A 13,905-nucleotide genomic window follows, 5' to 3' on the forward strand; every position below is an offset into this window, starting at 1 on the left:
CAGGAAAACATGTATGTTATGAATACCTTCTACAAAAAGAAACCAAACAGAAAGTGGACATGGGTTGCACCTAACGGGACCACCAAAAATGAAATAGACTATTTTCTCTCAAACAACAAAAGAATATTTGAAGATGTAACAACAATCAACAACGTAACAACGGGTAGTGACCATCGTATAGTTAGAGCAAAAATAAATACTAACATGAAAGAAGAGAGAAAAAGAATATTTAAAAAAACAACGCGAATAGATGCCTTTAAAGTAAAAACAAATGAAGAGCAATTCCGAGAGGTCTTAGCGGATAAGTTCAAATATGATCCTTCACATAATGAAGATGAAATTGACGAAATTAACAAAAACATCAATAAGAACCTTCTCGAAGCCGGACTAAAGGTCGCAAAGGAAACAGGTACTAAAGAAGACAAAATAAGCAACGAAACTAAACAACTAATTACGGAAAGACGACAACTACTAACGCAAAACAAACGCCATACTCAAGAATACATAGAACTTAATAAAACAATTAGAAAAGAACTAAAACGCGACTTACAAAAATGGAACGAGAACTTAATAGAGCGAGTCATTGAAAACAACAGAGGCTTAAAATGTTTAAGACCGGCACTGGGTGTTAAAAAAATCATCAAAATTAAAGACGCCAATAGTAAGGAAGAGAAGGATAAATATAAAATTACAAAAATAGTCGAAGACTTCTACAAAAGCTTGTACAGCTCGCAAAGCCAGCCTAATGAATCAACAAAGGAGAACGTCAAAAGAAAAACAAAAACGTGGGATCAGAAGTACTACCAAATATAAAGGGATTCGAAATAGAAAGAGCTTTAAAAGAACTGAAAAATAATAAAGCTCCAGGACAGGACGGTATAATTGCCGAGCTCTTGAAAACAAGCAAAACAGTAACAATCCCTATACTAACAGAGCTATTTAATAAATGTCTCCATAATAACAAGATCCCTAAAGACTGGAACGAAAGTCTAGTAATACTTTTACACAAAAAAGGGGACAAATGAGACCTACAGAATTATAGACCGATATCGTTGCTCAGTCAAGTATACAAACTATTCATGAGAATTATTAACAACCGGTTGACCTACAAAATGGACAATTACCAACCAGTGGAACAGGCTGGCTTCCGCAAAGGATATAGTACATCAGACCATCTGCTGACAATGAGAACATTGATAGAGAAGGCAAATGAATACGAACTACCCGTATTTTTTGCCTTCGTAGACTATGAAAAGGCGTTTGATAATATCGAGATGTGGGCCATAGAACAAGCTATTAATAATTGTAGAACAGATTCGAGATATAGACAACTAATACATAATATATATGAAAATGCAACTATGATAGTACAACTAGACGAAAATACAAATCCCATCCCTATTAAGAGAGGCGTGAGACAAGGAGACGTAATATCGCCAAAGCTTTTCAACCTAGCACTAGAAGACGTCTTCAAAACGACAAATTGGCCAACCTATGGTATTAACGTTAATGGCAAGAGGCTAAACCACCTCAGATTCGCTGACGACATTGTGATTACAGCGAGCTCATTCGAGGAACTGCAAATTATGATTAAGGAACTCGCAGGCAGCTCCCAATACGTCGGCCTGAAAATGAACATGAAGAAAACAAAAATAATGACAAACACAGATGACCCCAGGCCCTACCTAGGCCAAATCCTGAAACTAGACAAAGAAAACCAAAGTGCGGAAATTAATAGGAGAGCAAGACTAGCATGGGCAGGATTTGGAAAACTTGGTTGAATACTTAAGAACCGCAAAATACCTCAATATTTGAGGACCAAAGTGTTCAACCAGTGCATCCTTCCTATCATGACATAGGGGTGTCAAACCTGGACCCTAACCAAGGCAAATATGAATAAACTAGCCACAACAGAAAGAGCTATGGAAAGAGCAATATTAGGTATACGACTGTCAGATAAAAAGAGGAACGACTGGGTAAGATCAAAAACAAAAGTCGAGGACATAACAACAAAAGTTGCCAAACTTAAATGGAGCTTCGCAGGCCACACTGTTAGACAAAAAGACCAACGTTGGAATGCAACGATACAACATTGGAGACCTTACCAAAGTAAACGACCGAGAGGAAGACCACAGATGAGATGGGTTGATGATATTAAAAGAGTAGCCGGAACGAATTGGAAATATGTTGCTCAGGATAGAGACCGATGGAAGGAGTTGGGAGAGGCCTATGTCCAAACATGGACGATAGAAGGCTAAGAAGAAGAAGAAGAAGGTATTTCTCAAATTGGGCTCTGTACCGCCATTATTTACTATATTTCGAATAATATGTGTGCCACATATCTAGACAAAATAATCAAAATAAAACTGCAATCTTGGCACGCGTTTCCGCGTGCTGATCTAGCCTTTTAATTATAAATATAGTCCAATTAATATATCTATAATATATTTAATATATTTATTTTTCATAAAAATAAAAATAAAAAAACGTACCTAAATTGTTAAATATATTCAAAATTTATCATGCGCCTTATTCGGCCGCATATGACGAAGTGTAGAAATTTGGAGGGTTCATTCGTTAATATTGGCTTTATTCGCACGCCTAACTTATGCCTCATAATACAAAACACTTAGCGAAGTGTGGTGCTACCAATATTTTTAGTACATAGTTTTTCAACTGGCCTGATTACTAATTTACCGAGTGCACATCTAATACAATGTAATATTCTAATAGTCCAGGGCGCATCTGTTTTGAGATGGACGTTGAGAGGTGACTCAAATTTTTTTACAGAAATTGCTTGAAAATAGATCAGATAATAATATTTGAGTTATCCTCCCTCTCAAAAAGGCCCGGAACATTGTTTAAATAATCAAAATGTCAAAAAATGAAGGAAAAATTCGATTTTTTTCTTCGTTTTTTGATTATAACTTTAAAAGTATTCATTTCCGAGAAAAGTTGTGCTGACATAAAAGTGGTGTAATTAAATTTTCTACAACCCAGAATTGGCTAAAAATTTTAAAAATAGTCACCCTAGTTGCAAAATAGTAATAATTGCGAAAAAACCATACAAAAACAAGTATTTGTATTTTACGTTTTTCAACAATTTATGCTACACTTAGGACCTTCATATTTCACCTAGAAAAACTTTATGATACAGTAACACAATACTGTAAATTTGATTAAGATCGGTGCAATAGATTATGCAAAATAAATTTTGCAATCCAGCTTTCGCAAAAAAAATTCATTTTTTTAAAATGCTACATGACTGAAAATAAAGCAGGTAGCAGGTTGAAATTTTTTTGCTTATAGAAGAGTACTGTACCTTTCATTTGCACTTTGAAAAATTAAAATGGATTAATTACCACGGCGTCAGGAAATTTTTTAAATAAACCTTAATTTTTGGTGCTACGCGCAGGACAGCGGTGTTCGATTCACACAAGTTGATTTCCACCAAAATTTCTTCCAATCTTTATCTAATATATTATTTTCTCACTCTATATTTGGTTGTATTTTAATATTTAAAAAAAAAGACTAAGTTTTCACTCTAATGGCATATAACATATCCCACCAGAATGAAAACAATGGGAACCTTCTCTGGTTACACCTCCGAGGCTTCTACAATTTGCAAGCCATACGGATGCTGAGACTAAGGAAGATGAGGGAATTCTACAATTTACAATTCACGTCACATCTGCTCAGCGCGGTAAAGTTCCAACGAGACTGGTTCCCTTCATACTCCACACAGAGTAAATGTAAATCAAAAATGTTGTCTTTTGTAGTCTTTTGCTAGCAGTTGCCGCTAGGGCATCTATGCCATTTCGTTCGTTGCAATTCGGGACTGCACGCTGGGGTTTGTTTTGGTTGGATCAGGGAGAGCAGCATATGTGCCTCCTGATGAGAGACTAATAAGTTTCGAAACCGGTAGAGGTGCTTGCAGCACTCTCTGATTGGACTGGAATATGGTTCGGCTGTATTTTCGTTTTGCAACGAAATTGAAAATGGTTATTCATTTTTAATATTTTAATTCCAGAAAAATCAAACTAATTTTATTATTGTTTTTGAAATATTGTTTAAACAATTGCTTATGTTTAAAAATAATAAACTTTTATTCTCTAAGTTAAAATATATGAACAAAGAAAGTTTTTGCTAATAAAAGTGTTATTTCAAAGGATAGAATATGTTTTTATTTTGCAATAAACAAATTTATTTATTTATATCGAAATGTAATAAAAATTAAAATATATCAATCATTATCAAAGGTCATTGGAATGCCCAATCAGAGCAAACTATCCGATGTCCTGCGCGTAGCACCAATAATTAATGTTTATTTAAAAAAATTCCTCACGCCGGCCGTGGTGTTAATCGATTGTAATTTTACAAAATTGCAAATGAAAGGTACAGTACACTTCTATAAGCAAAAAAAATGTCAACTTGCTATCTGCTTTATTTTCAGTCCTGTAATATTTTGAAAAAATTATTTTTTTTTGCGAAAGCTAGATTGCAAAATTTATTTTACAAAATCTATTGAACCGATCTTAATGAAATTATCAGTTTTGTTTTAGGGTATCATATCGTTTTTCTGGGTGAAATATGAAGGTCCTAAATGTAGCATAAATGGTTTAAAAATGTAAAATGCGAATACTTGTTTTTGTATGGTTTTTTTCGCAATTATTGCCATTTTGCAACAAGGGCGACTATTTTTAAAATTTTTAACTAATTATATATTATAGGAAATTTAATTACGCAACTTTTATTTCAGTACAAACTTTCTCGAAAATAAATACTTTTAAAGTTATAATCAAAAAACGAAGAAAAAAATCGAATTTTTCCTAAATTTTTTGATATTTTCGATTTTTTATACAATGTTCCGGACCTTTTTCCGAGGGAGGATAACTCAAATATTATTATTTGATTTATTTTCAAGCAATTTCTGCAAAAAAATTTGATTCACCTCTCAACGTCCAAATGTACTAATATTTTTACAGATGCGCCCTGGTCTATAAGTAGTTCCTGCAGAATAAGATGACTACTCACAAAATATAAATATGAGGCTTCTCATTTATAAGGATATTTTGGAAATTTGTAAGAAAATTTGAACTTTTAAAACTGGCTTTCACAAAAATACTTTAAGAAAACGATCGATTCTACTATTTAGTGTTGTCGAAAGGAGGGGTACAACGGCCTCCTTTATTTAGATGGGCTTACAAGTTTTTATGTATTTTGACTCGTAAAAGACGAATTTTTTTGCGTTACAGTTGATCTTTTTAAGCAAAAAAATGTCTTTTTTTCAATTTTGTGAAAGTTCAACCACGTTTATCTAACGAAAACTATACGCCCTACGAAAAAACTTGTAAGAATAATTTTAGCTTAGAATGACAAAATGCAAAAAAATGTTTTGTTTCGCGGAAAATCGCTGTTATGTAATTCTGCAAGTTCTTTGTTCATAACAATCTAATTGACATCCGGATCAACGACTACCCACAAAATTCTTGTTCTACGGGTCAAACTACATAAATAAAACTTAAGTAAGTTCATCTAAATAAAGAAGGCCGTTGTACGCCCCTGTCGACAGCACTAATTTCTCTATGAAGATATAATATTTTCAGTTACATCTTCTAATTACATTGGATTATCCAATTTAATAACAAGTTTATATTTATAATACGTTGGACGAGCAGATATATGCGTTTTAGTGGATCCTTTTTGTGCAATTGTTAAAAACTTTCTGTACTGATTTTCGTTTTCTTTTTTGCGCCATAATTCTAGTCTATAATTATATTTAAAACGTGCAAACTTTTCATCAACTTCAAAAATAATGTCGTCTCCAATAGTCCTAAATTGAATTAAGAACAAATCATAGAAATTATCTGTAATCCAATATAAACTTTGGCGTAATTCAATGATCATTTTTGATCCAAATATTAATGGAATAATGGAATGCCAATGCATTTCAAGGTGTCCCCTAATTCCTTTAAACTTACATCCCGGTTCAGGACAAGTGTATTCCCTGTAATAACAGATTTGTTTGTGTATAGGAAAATCCGAATATACGATTTGGTTAGTACACATTCTCCAATCACATGGCAATTTAAAATCTTGAAGCAAGTTTTCCATGTTCAGCCAATGGCAATGAGAGTCACAAATCGTACAATAATCGTCGATACAATCAGTGCACTTCACGTGACTTTGCGGGCAAAATACCGCACTTGACTTTAACTTGATTATATTGTTGCAGTGGCAACATACAAGTTCTGATTTCAAATATAAGTCAATAATTTTCTTAAGAATTTGTGAATGAATATCACCTATTGGTTTTTTCAGATTAGCAATAGGTCCTTTCACCTGATCTTCACAATAAAGTTTTATTGCTCCAAAAAGTATAGATGTAGAAAGAGACTGTGGTAAGTCATGTAAAACTATTGAATACGACTCTGTTTTTATATCAATAAATTTCGAAGCAAACTCAATATCGGAGTTTGGATGAAATATTATTATTTTATACTTCGATACCACAGAACATTTATTAAGTTGCTTGCATGATATGTTTAAAGTATTGTTTAGTACTGACATTGATATTGACATAAGTTGTTGATCTGTATGAAGTAAAATCTTGTTGGTTTTCAACTGAAATACGCCCTCATAAGCCATACTATCGGGATGATTTTGTTTATAGTGTTGAATTAATTGACAAGCATTCCCCTGAATGGAACATGACGAACATTTGTACAATTTTTTAAATTTACATATAGATTCATGTTCTTCTACATTTTTGGAAAAAGAAAAAATCTCCATACAACCTTCATAATAATGAACACAGTTAAAAAAATAGTTTTTAGCAATTTCGTTATAAAGAGATAACCGTGGGAAAGACTTCATGTTTTTTTTTAAATCTGCGCATTCTTCTCGATCGCATACAATAAATGGACGGGTATTACATATTGTTACTGGTCCAACTGAAAGGTAATTTAAACAATTACCACATGTTTGACTGTTCAGAAATCGTTTTGGTAATACCATATTGCCTATTGCATAAACCATATTATATCCAGTGGGTTGCACCTAAAAAACACTCAAAATATACTAAAAACTATTGCAATATCTATCCAGAAAACCCATTTAATTTCCAACGTTGTTTAATGCCTGGTTGCACCAACAGATCTTAAGCTCCAGCTTAGCTAAGCTCTACTTATAGATCGGGCCTCCTTGAGTATCACTTACGTTGCACCATAATTTTAGATTCTTACCTTATTATCACTTATGTCTATTATAGTCCGTCTAAAAAGTATCCGGAATTTTATATTTTTCGTAATTTTAATAGATTTCCTTTTTGCAACATTTTAAGACAAAAGTAATGCATCAAGTAGGTTGTGCCGATAGTAGGTTATGGACAAAGTCGCATGACAACACCATCTGTCAAATATTGTTGTTTGTAAACAGACTTAAAATTTGTGAAATAATGTCGCAATTAGAACAAAGAAAAGTGGTGGAATATTTGTATAGAAAAGGTGTCCGAAACGTTAAAAAATTAGTGCAATTGACTGAACTCGGAAAAAGTGCAGTGTATGAGACAATAAAGAGGATAAAAGAGGCCGTAGATATGAGACATAGACCAGTTTCGGGTAGACCGCGTAAGATTCGCGGAAACAATTTAAACGCTTTAGTGGCTTTAGGATGACAAAATCCGCGCCTAAGGTTTCGAAAATTAGCGAACAGATTTGGAAATCAACGAAGAATAAAAGTCTGCCCAGAAACTGTCCGCATGTCACTGAAAAAGCAAGGCTACATATCAAGGAATCCAAAAAATCCCTACAATGACACCTCTGCAAAGGCAACGAAGAATAGATTTTTGTCAACGTTTTCGAAAAGATAATGTTAATAATGTATTTATATCTGATAAAAGTTGTTTCCAGCTTCGTGCAAATCATCTAAAAATCCTATCAAGAGAAAATGTTACCGTTCAAATCTCCAAATTTCCCACTAAAATAATGGTTTGGGGAGCAATATCTCAGCGTAGTGCTACACCTCTCTGTATAGTTTATGGTACTGTTGATAGTGCGAAATATTGTGACATCCGTCCTAAATGGTTTTCTTCTTGAAACGGTTCATGTTTTATATCCAGAGGGGTGGCGTTTTCAGCAAGATAATGCAAGATGCCATACTTCTGCTTATACTCAAGCTTGGATGCAAGAACACGAATTGGCAACAATTCCGTGGCCAGCAGCATCTCCAGATCTTAGCCCATTTGAAAACATATGGGAACTGATGAAGATTGAAGTGGAACGAGCAGCGCCACCAGATAAAGAAGGTTTGATTCGGTCAGTTTTACAGGCCTGGAATACCATTACCGAAAATTATGGCCTAGACCTAGTTTCGGGTGTACCTTTTTTTTGGATTGAGGTGGAACGCTCTTAGCAGACTAGGGAAGGTGTCCCTAGTACTGTTAGACTCGGACAGGAGAGGAGAACAGGCTGGGCCCCACAGACCAGAGTATGGTTCATGCGCCCCGCGTACCCCCATAACCAGCCGCCTACCAACTAAAACCACCCCCTCTTCCGACCCGGAACATCCCTGTCTGTAAGTAGGTCCCAAGAAGATTTGCATAAGCCCTGATATGCTATCCTCACCTTCCTAAGAGCGGATAGGAGGATAGGGGTGGTCTTTAAGTGACGTGTTGAATTGAAAATAAAGATAAAGTAGGGGTTGAGGTCATGTGTATCTGTGTACAATATTACTAAATCTTATTCTTAACGTAAGATAGGGGAATAGGGGTATATCTCTGTATACGATGTTTGTAAATCTTACTGGGAGAAGTATTGTTCTTTTTGTATTTTTTTTAATTTCTTTTAATTTTTTATTTATTTTTTATTTTTTACTGTTATTTTTATTTTTTTCTAATTTTTTATTCTGCTGACTTTGAGGGCCCACTTCACCCGTTTTGTTGTTCTACTGGTTCTAGAGCCGCTTTACGTTTTACGATGGCCGTAACGATGTCAATTATAAATTCGAAATTTATTTTGTTCTCGATCGCGACATTAATTATATTATCTGGGCCTACCTCACCAAAACTGTTCCTGAGCTCGGCCTGTTCGCGAGCGAAGACGCTACACTAGAAGACACAGTGCTCTGCATCTTCCCTCACGTGACAGGTCCGGCACACGTCATCAGTCTTGACGATTCTGTGAGTGAACGCCCAGAAGGACCCGTGTCCAGTTAAAAATTGAGTAAAATAAAAATTAACCTTCTTAACCTTGCAAGCGTACCACGTCCCTACATTCGGGATGAGTTTTTTGGTCCATTGGGCTTTGTTATGTTCCGCTTCCCATTCTGCCTGCCAGTCCGCGAGAAGCTGCTCTCTGGCAGCCGCTCTTACCTCTGGAAGGTGACCGTTTTGTTGTTCGTGTAATGTTTTTCTTTCCCTGGCTAGCAGGTAGATAGGAGGGGCGCCTGCTATCACCTGTAAGGCCGTGGTAGACGTAGTCTTGTATGCATGACTACGTTCAACAGAGGTTTTCTGTGCGCCTTGTTTAGCACGTCTCTATATTTCTTATAGCGTAGAACCTCGACCCAGACTGGAGCTCCGTAGAGAAGGGTGGACTGTATAGTGTGGAGGTAAAGTCTCCTTTTAGCACTACCTGGTCCTCCGATATTTGGTGTTATTCTTCGGAGGGCCCCGGTTTGTGCCTCCGCTTTCCCTACCACCCTCGTAAGGTGCTTGGCGAACCTCAGTCCTCGCTCGAGGTCTACGCCCAGATATTTTGCCCCCAGAGGCGCAAGAGGAAGGTTTGACCATGTTATTTCCAAAACGGAATAAGAGGTCTGGTCCGCCTCTGGGTGCCTTAAGAACCACCACCTCTGTTTTTGCGCTTGCAAGTTCAGGATCATTCTCATTCATCCAGGCGTTCACCCGCCCGAAACAGCTTTCCGCTATATTCACCAGCTCCAAGTAGTGATCGTGGGTAACTAGGATAGCTAGATCGTCGGCGTAGGCTACAGCTTCGCAATTCTCTCCGTAGCGGTGATTTAATACACCGTCATAAAGAATGTTCCACAGCGTGGGCCCAAGGACCGACCCTTGTGGAACGCCGGCCGTGAGTTTACTTGTTCCGTTTTTGTTCACGATAATAACCCTGTTGGATAGATTACTCTTGATAATATTTATCAAATAAACTGATATGTTGAGGGCTTCCATCTTACTAATGATGTGCCCCCAATTTGCCGAATTGAACGCATTTTTTAAGTCAAACATGATCAGTACAGCCCAACCTTTCCTGGTGCTCCCGACGTTTTCCGTGATGCGCCTGACAGCGTCCACCGCCGATCTCGCCTTCCTGAAATTGCCTGTCAGAAATGGCATTTGAGGCATCTAGTTCCGCTTGTAGGCGGTTTTTAACTATATTCTCGAACAATTTGCCTAGGCAGTCAAGAAGGCAGATCGGTCGGTAGGCGCTGGCCTCTTCCGGTTTTTTTCCGGGTTTTGGTATTAATGTGAGGCGTGCCCGTTTCAGATCATCCGGGAAAACCTGGGACACGAGGAGCCGGGACAGTACTGATCTCACCAACTCAGGTTGAACATTTACTAAAATATTGATGGCCTCTGGCGGCACGCGGTCGGGTCCCGGCGACTTCCCTGCCTTTATCATTTCCACGGCCCTGGAGAGCTCCATGGTGGTGACAGCTTCTGGGTGCTCACATAAAGCCGGCAATAACAGCAGTTTAGGCCTCCTGGGGAAAAGGATGTTCGCAATGTCTCGTTTCTTTACCTCAGTAAGTCTGTAAGCGGTTTCGACCTTAAGGGTTTTTGTGACTAACCTATAGGCCTCACCCCAAATGTCATTCTCAAGCGCATCACACAGGTTCGTCCAGCAGGCGCGCTTAGACCTCCTGATGATCTTCTTCAGGTCATTTTTTGCGTTCTTATACGCGTCTTTCGCCTGCTGGGTTCTGTTCCTCTGTGCAATGCGCCTTAGTCTGAAACACTGCGTGCAATGATTTTGCACATCCTCATTCCACCAATACGGTACCATATACGTTATCTGAGTGCTGCTCATGCCGGCCTTATACGCGCGTATTATGGCACTTCTAAGACTGGAGAAGTCCGTGACCTCCCCGCGTAAGTCACTAACTCTCTCGGTGAAGATTGTCCTATTGAATTCCACAACCTTTCGGCCGTCACCGATGTTCCCCTTGGTGCCGACCTCTTAGGAGATATACTTGTGGAATGTGAATAGATTGTCATCTAGCACATCCCACTTCGTGACCCTACTGGCATACTTGTCTGTCACCAGCGTAACGTCGATATGGGTGCGTGAGTCCCCTCTCTCGAAAGTATGCTTGCCGTTGTTCACGACTAACAGATTGACAGAGGAGATCCACTCATTCCATACCTCTCCTCTACTATCGTTCGTTGGGATCCCCACAGGACAGATTTCGCATTAATGTCTCCAGCGATAATATAGTCTTTCTCTACCAAAGCCGTTTCCATGATGCCATCCACCTTATCCCAATAGGTCGCCATGTTGATATTGGGAGAGATGTAGCAGGCTATAATAGCCACATCAACCAGGTTGAGCTTTACTACTCCCTCCCTTCTTGTGCCTTTATCTACACATATTATGTTCTTGTTGATAAGGTGGCTAACGACATCGCAGAGCGTATCCGATATTCATCCGAAATTCCTGACAATATCCTTATTCGGCTCTGGAATAATTATCAGATCCGCCCCGATGTCCAGGGCTTTCGCATGGACCAGGTCGTGCGCCACCTTGGCTCTCCCGACATTTACCTTAGAATCCTGAGTGGTTTGTTGACTGTTCCCGCCATTTCAGTAATCGAGAGTCATCTATCCCGGGTTAATCCAGGGGCGGGACAATAGTGGGACTTAGTCATCATCACCAGACATGGTGACATTGATGATATTGTCTGGGTAGGACGCTGTGTGCTGTGCTGATTTGTCGCTCGTCTCCTTTTCCGCTCTGTGTTGGGGCGGAGACATGTGATGCATGGGCATCAGCGACCCTTTGTCCATCGTGTCATCGATTTATCCTGCGAGGCTGGTGTGTCATTGCCTCTAAATACTCCTCCATGGAAAACTTCGTCGTCCATCTTCTCTCCCACATCAGTAATTAAAATAGGGGGTAGATTAGGTGTCACACTAGTAGAAGCCTGTAGCTCATCCGTTATTGTCTCTGTATTTGTATGTGTCGTATCAGAAGAGTCCACTTGTTCACTTGTTGTGGCCAATTTATCGGTCTGGGGGGTATATAGTTGAGTGGGTTCGGGTGTTCTTTGTGTCTCCGCTGTTCTTGCTCTCTGGAGGGCTTCCCAGAAAGCTGGGCATTTAGCGCTTCCATGCCTGTGAGCCTGGCTGCATACCACGCAGTACTCATCGCCTCCGCATGCGTCCATCGCGTGTCCCGGCTTACCGCACTTAAGGCACGACCCTGTGCGATCGGATCCGTTACATTTGGTAACGTCATGGGAATAACTCCGGCACATCTGGCACCTTCTCACATTGTATCGCTTTTTAACTTCACACCGAGCCAGGCCCACCTTAAGGAAACCGATGTCTAGAAGTTTCTTCGCAGCCTGCGCGCTTAGAACCAAGGTGGCCGCCTTGGTATTGTTCCTCATGGGCCGAATTTGCTTTATTACAAATGTCGGATTCCATGCACCCAGATATTGTTGGATGGCGGCCTTTATATGCGTCTCTTCGGTGTTGGCAGTCATCCCCTAAGGTGGACGACAGCTTGCCTTTCAGAGCCCACAAGTTTGGCTGTGAGCCCGTTTTCCTTATTTGAGATGGCGTTTTTTATGGCCGTAACTGCCTCTTGGTCTTTGTCCAGAGTTATTAATAACCCCTCCTCCCTAGTGCTACGCAGGCTCTGGATAGCCCCCTTTGCCTGCGTGTCACCAACGGCCTTCTCCACCCCATCCAGGAGCTGAGAGTATGTAGCATCTTTTTTCGTTACTATAAATCCATATGTGTGTCTATCCTTCCGTGTTTCGGGTGTACCTGGACGTTTAGTTAAGTGTTTAGATTTAAATGGAGGTTGTATAAGTAAATGAGATGAATTATTTGTTGAAATTTTACATTTCAAGTGATAGAAATAAATACCGTAAAATTATAATTCTGCTTTCTTTTTTCCGGATACTTTCTAGACGGACTATATTACATTATGGTATTTTTATTGTAATATATTATAATTATATTATATTAATTCTTATGATATTCTCGATAAGCCTAAGATCTGTTGGTGCAACCGGGCATAAATGGAACATTATTTTATTAATTTTTTTTAATGTGGTGGAATAAAACTATTAAACTTTATGAAATGACACTCAAGAAAGAACTTTATATACAGAGAGGGGCAAAATTATGGAATAAATTCATTTTTTAGAGAATGGGAGATTTTTGAGAAATATTCAAAAACAGGTCGATTTTTGTTTTTGAATTATGATTTTTTGGCATATATTTCATACTAGTGACGTCAGGCATCTGAGAGTGATGACGTAATCGATAATTTTTTTAAATGAGAATAGGAGTCGCGTGATAGTTCATATGAAAGGTTATTCTATTCTCTTTTCAATAATATAAACATTACCATAAATATTTATACAGGGTGGTCAAAAAAAAATAACTTTTGAATTAAATCAATTCAGTTAAGTATATCGTTTATTTAATCCAAAATACATTTTTGAAGTTATTCTTCTTTAGGCGCGATGCGATTGAGAGTAAAATTTCATACATTTGCGCGCATGCGCACACAGACAGTAATAGTTCGTTGCTAATCTTTCAAGATAGGTATGTATGTATGTGTATCAGCGCAAATAAGTCATTAAAAGAATACATTAGTGTTTTTAGTAAATGTATTATTTATTATAATTTTTGGATTTGTCTTTCTCTAT

At 38.1% G+C, this 13,905-nt stretch overlaps 3 protein-coding genes across 5 annotated transcripts in view; 1 reads left to right on the top strand and 2 right to left on the bottom strand.

Moving 5' to 3' along the window:
• LOC114331900 (orexin/Hypocretin receptor type 1-like) overlaps positions 1–13,905 on the top strand; it is a 1,700,655-nt gene that overhangs the window by 921,964 nt on the left and 764,786 nt on the right. The window lies entirely within an intron of this gene.
• The window catches only part of LOC114331896 (uncharacterized), an 86,408-nt gene that overhangs the window by 4,371 nt on the left and 68,132 nt on the right, over positions 1–13,905 (bottom strand). The window contains exon 9 of one of the 3 annotated variants that reach the window (XM_028281586.2): positions 6,978–7,059. The exons of the other annotated variants lie outside the window; for them this stretch is intronic. Within the exon in view, the coding sequence (XP_028137387.1) occupies positions 6,978–7,059 (82 nt within the window). The remainder of the gene's footprint in view (positions 1–6,977; positions 7,060–13,905) is intronic. 3 annotated transcript variants of the gene reach the window in all.
• On the bottom strand, positions 4,937–6,965 carry LOC114331899 (uncharacterized). The gene has a single exon (XM_028281588.2). The coding sequence runs from the start codon at positions 6,874–6,876 to the stop codon at positions 5,620–5,622; it is 1,257 nt and encodes a 418-aa protein (XP_028137389.1). The 5' UTR covers positions 6,877–6,965; the 3' UTR covers positions 4,937–5,619.

The sequence above is a fragment of the Diabrotica virgifera genome, chromosome 8 (genome assembly GCF_917563875.1).
Source record: "Diabrotica virgifera virgifera chromosome 8, PGI_DIABVI_V3a".
In the NCBI taxonomy this organism is placed as follows: Eukaryota; Metazoa; Arthropoda; class Insecta; order Coleoptera; family Chrysomelidae; genus Diabrotica; species Diabrotica virgifera.

Coding starts and splice junctions, on each gene's coding strand:
- LOC114331899 (XM_028281588.2), bottom strand. CDS start 6,876: ATGAAGTCTTTCCCACGGTTATCTCTTTATAACGAAATTGCTAAAAAC.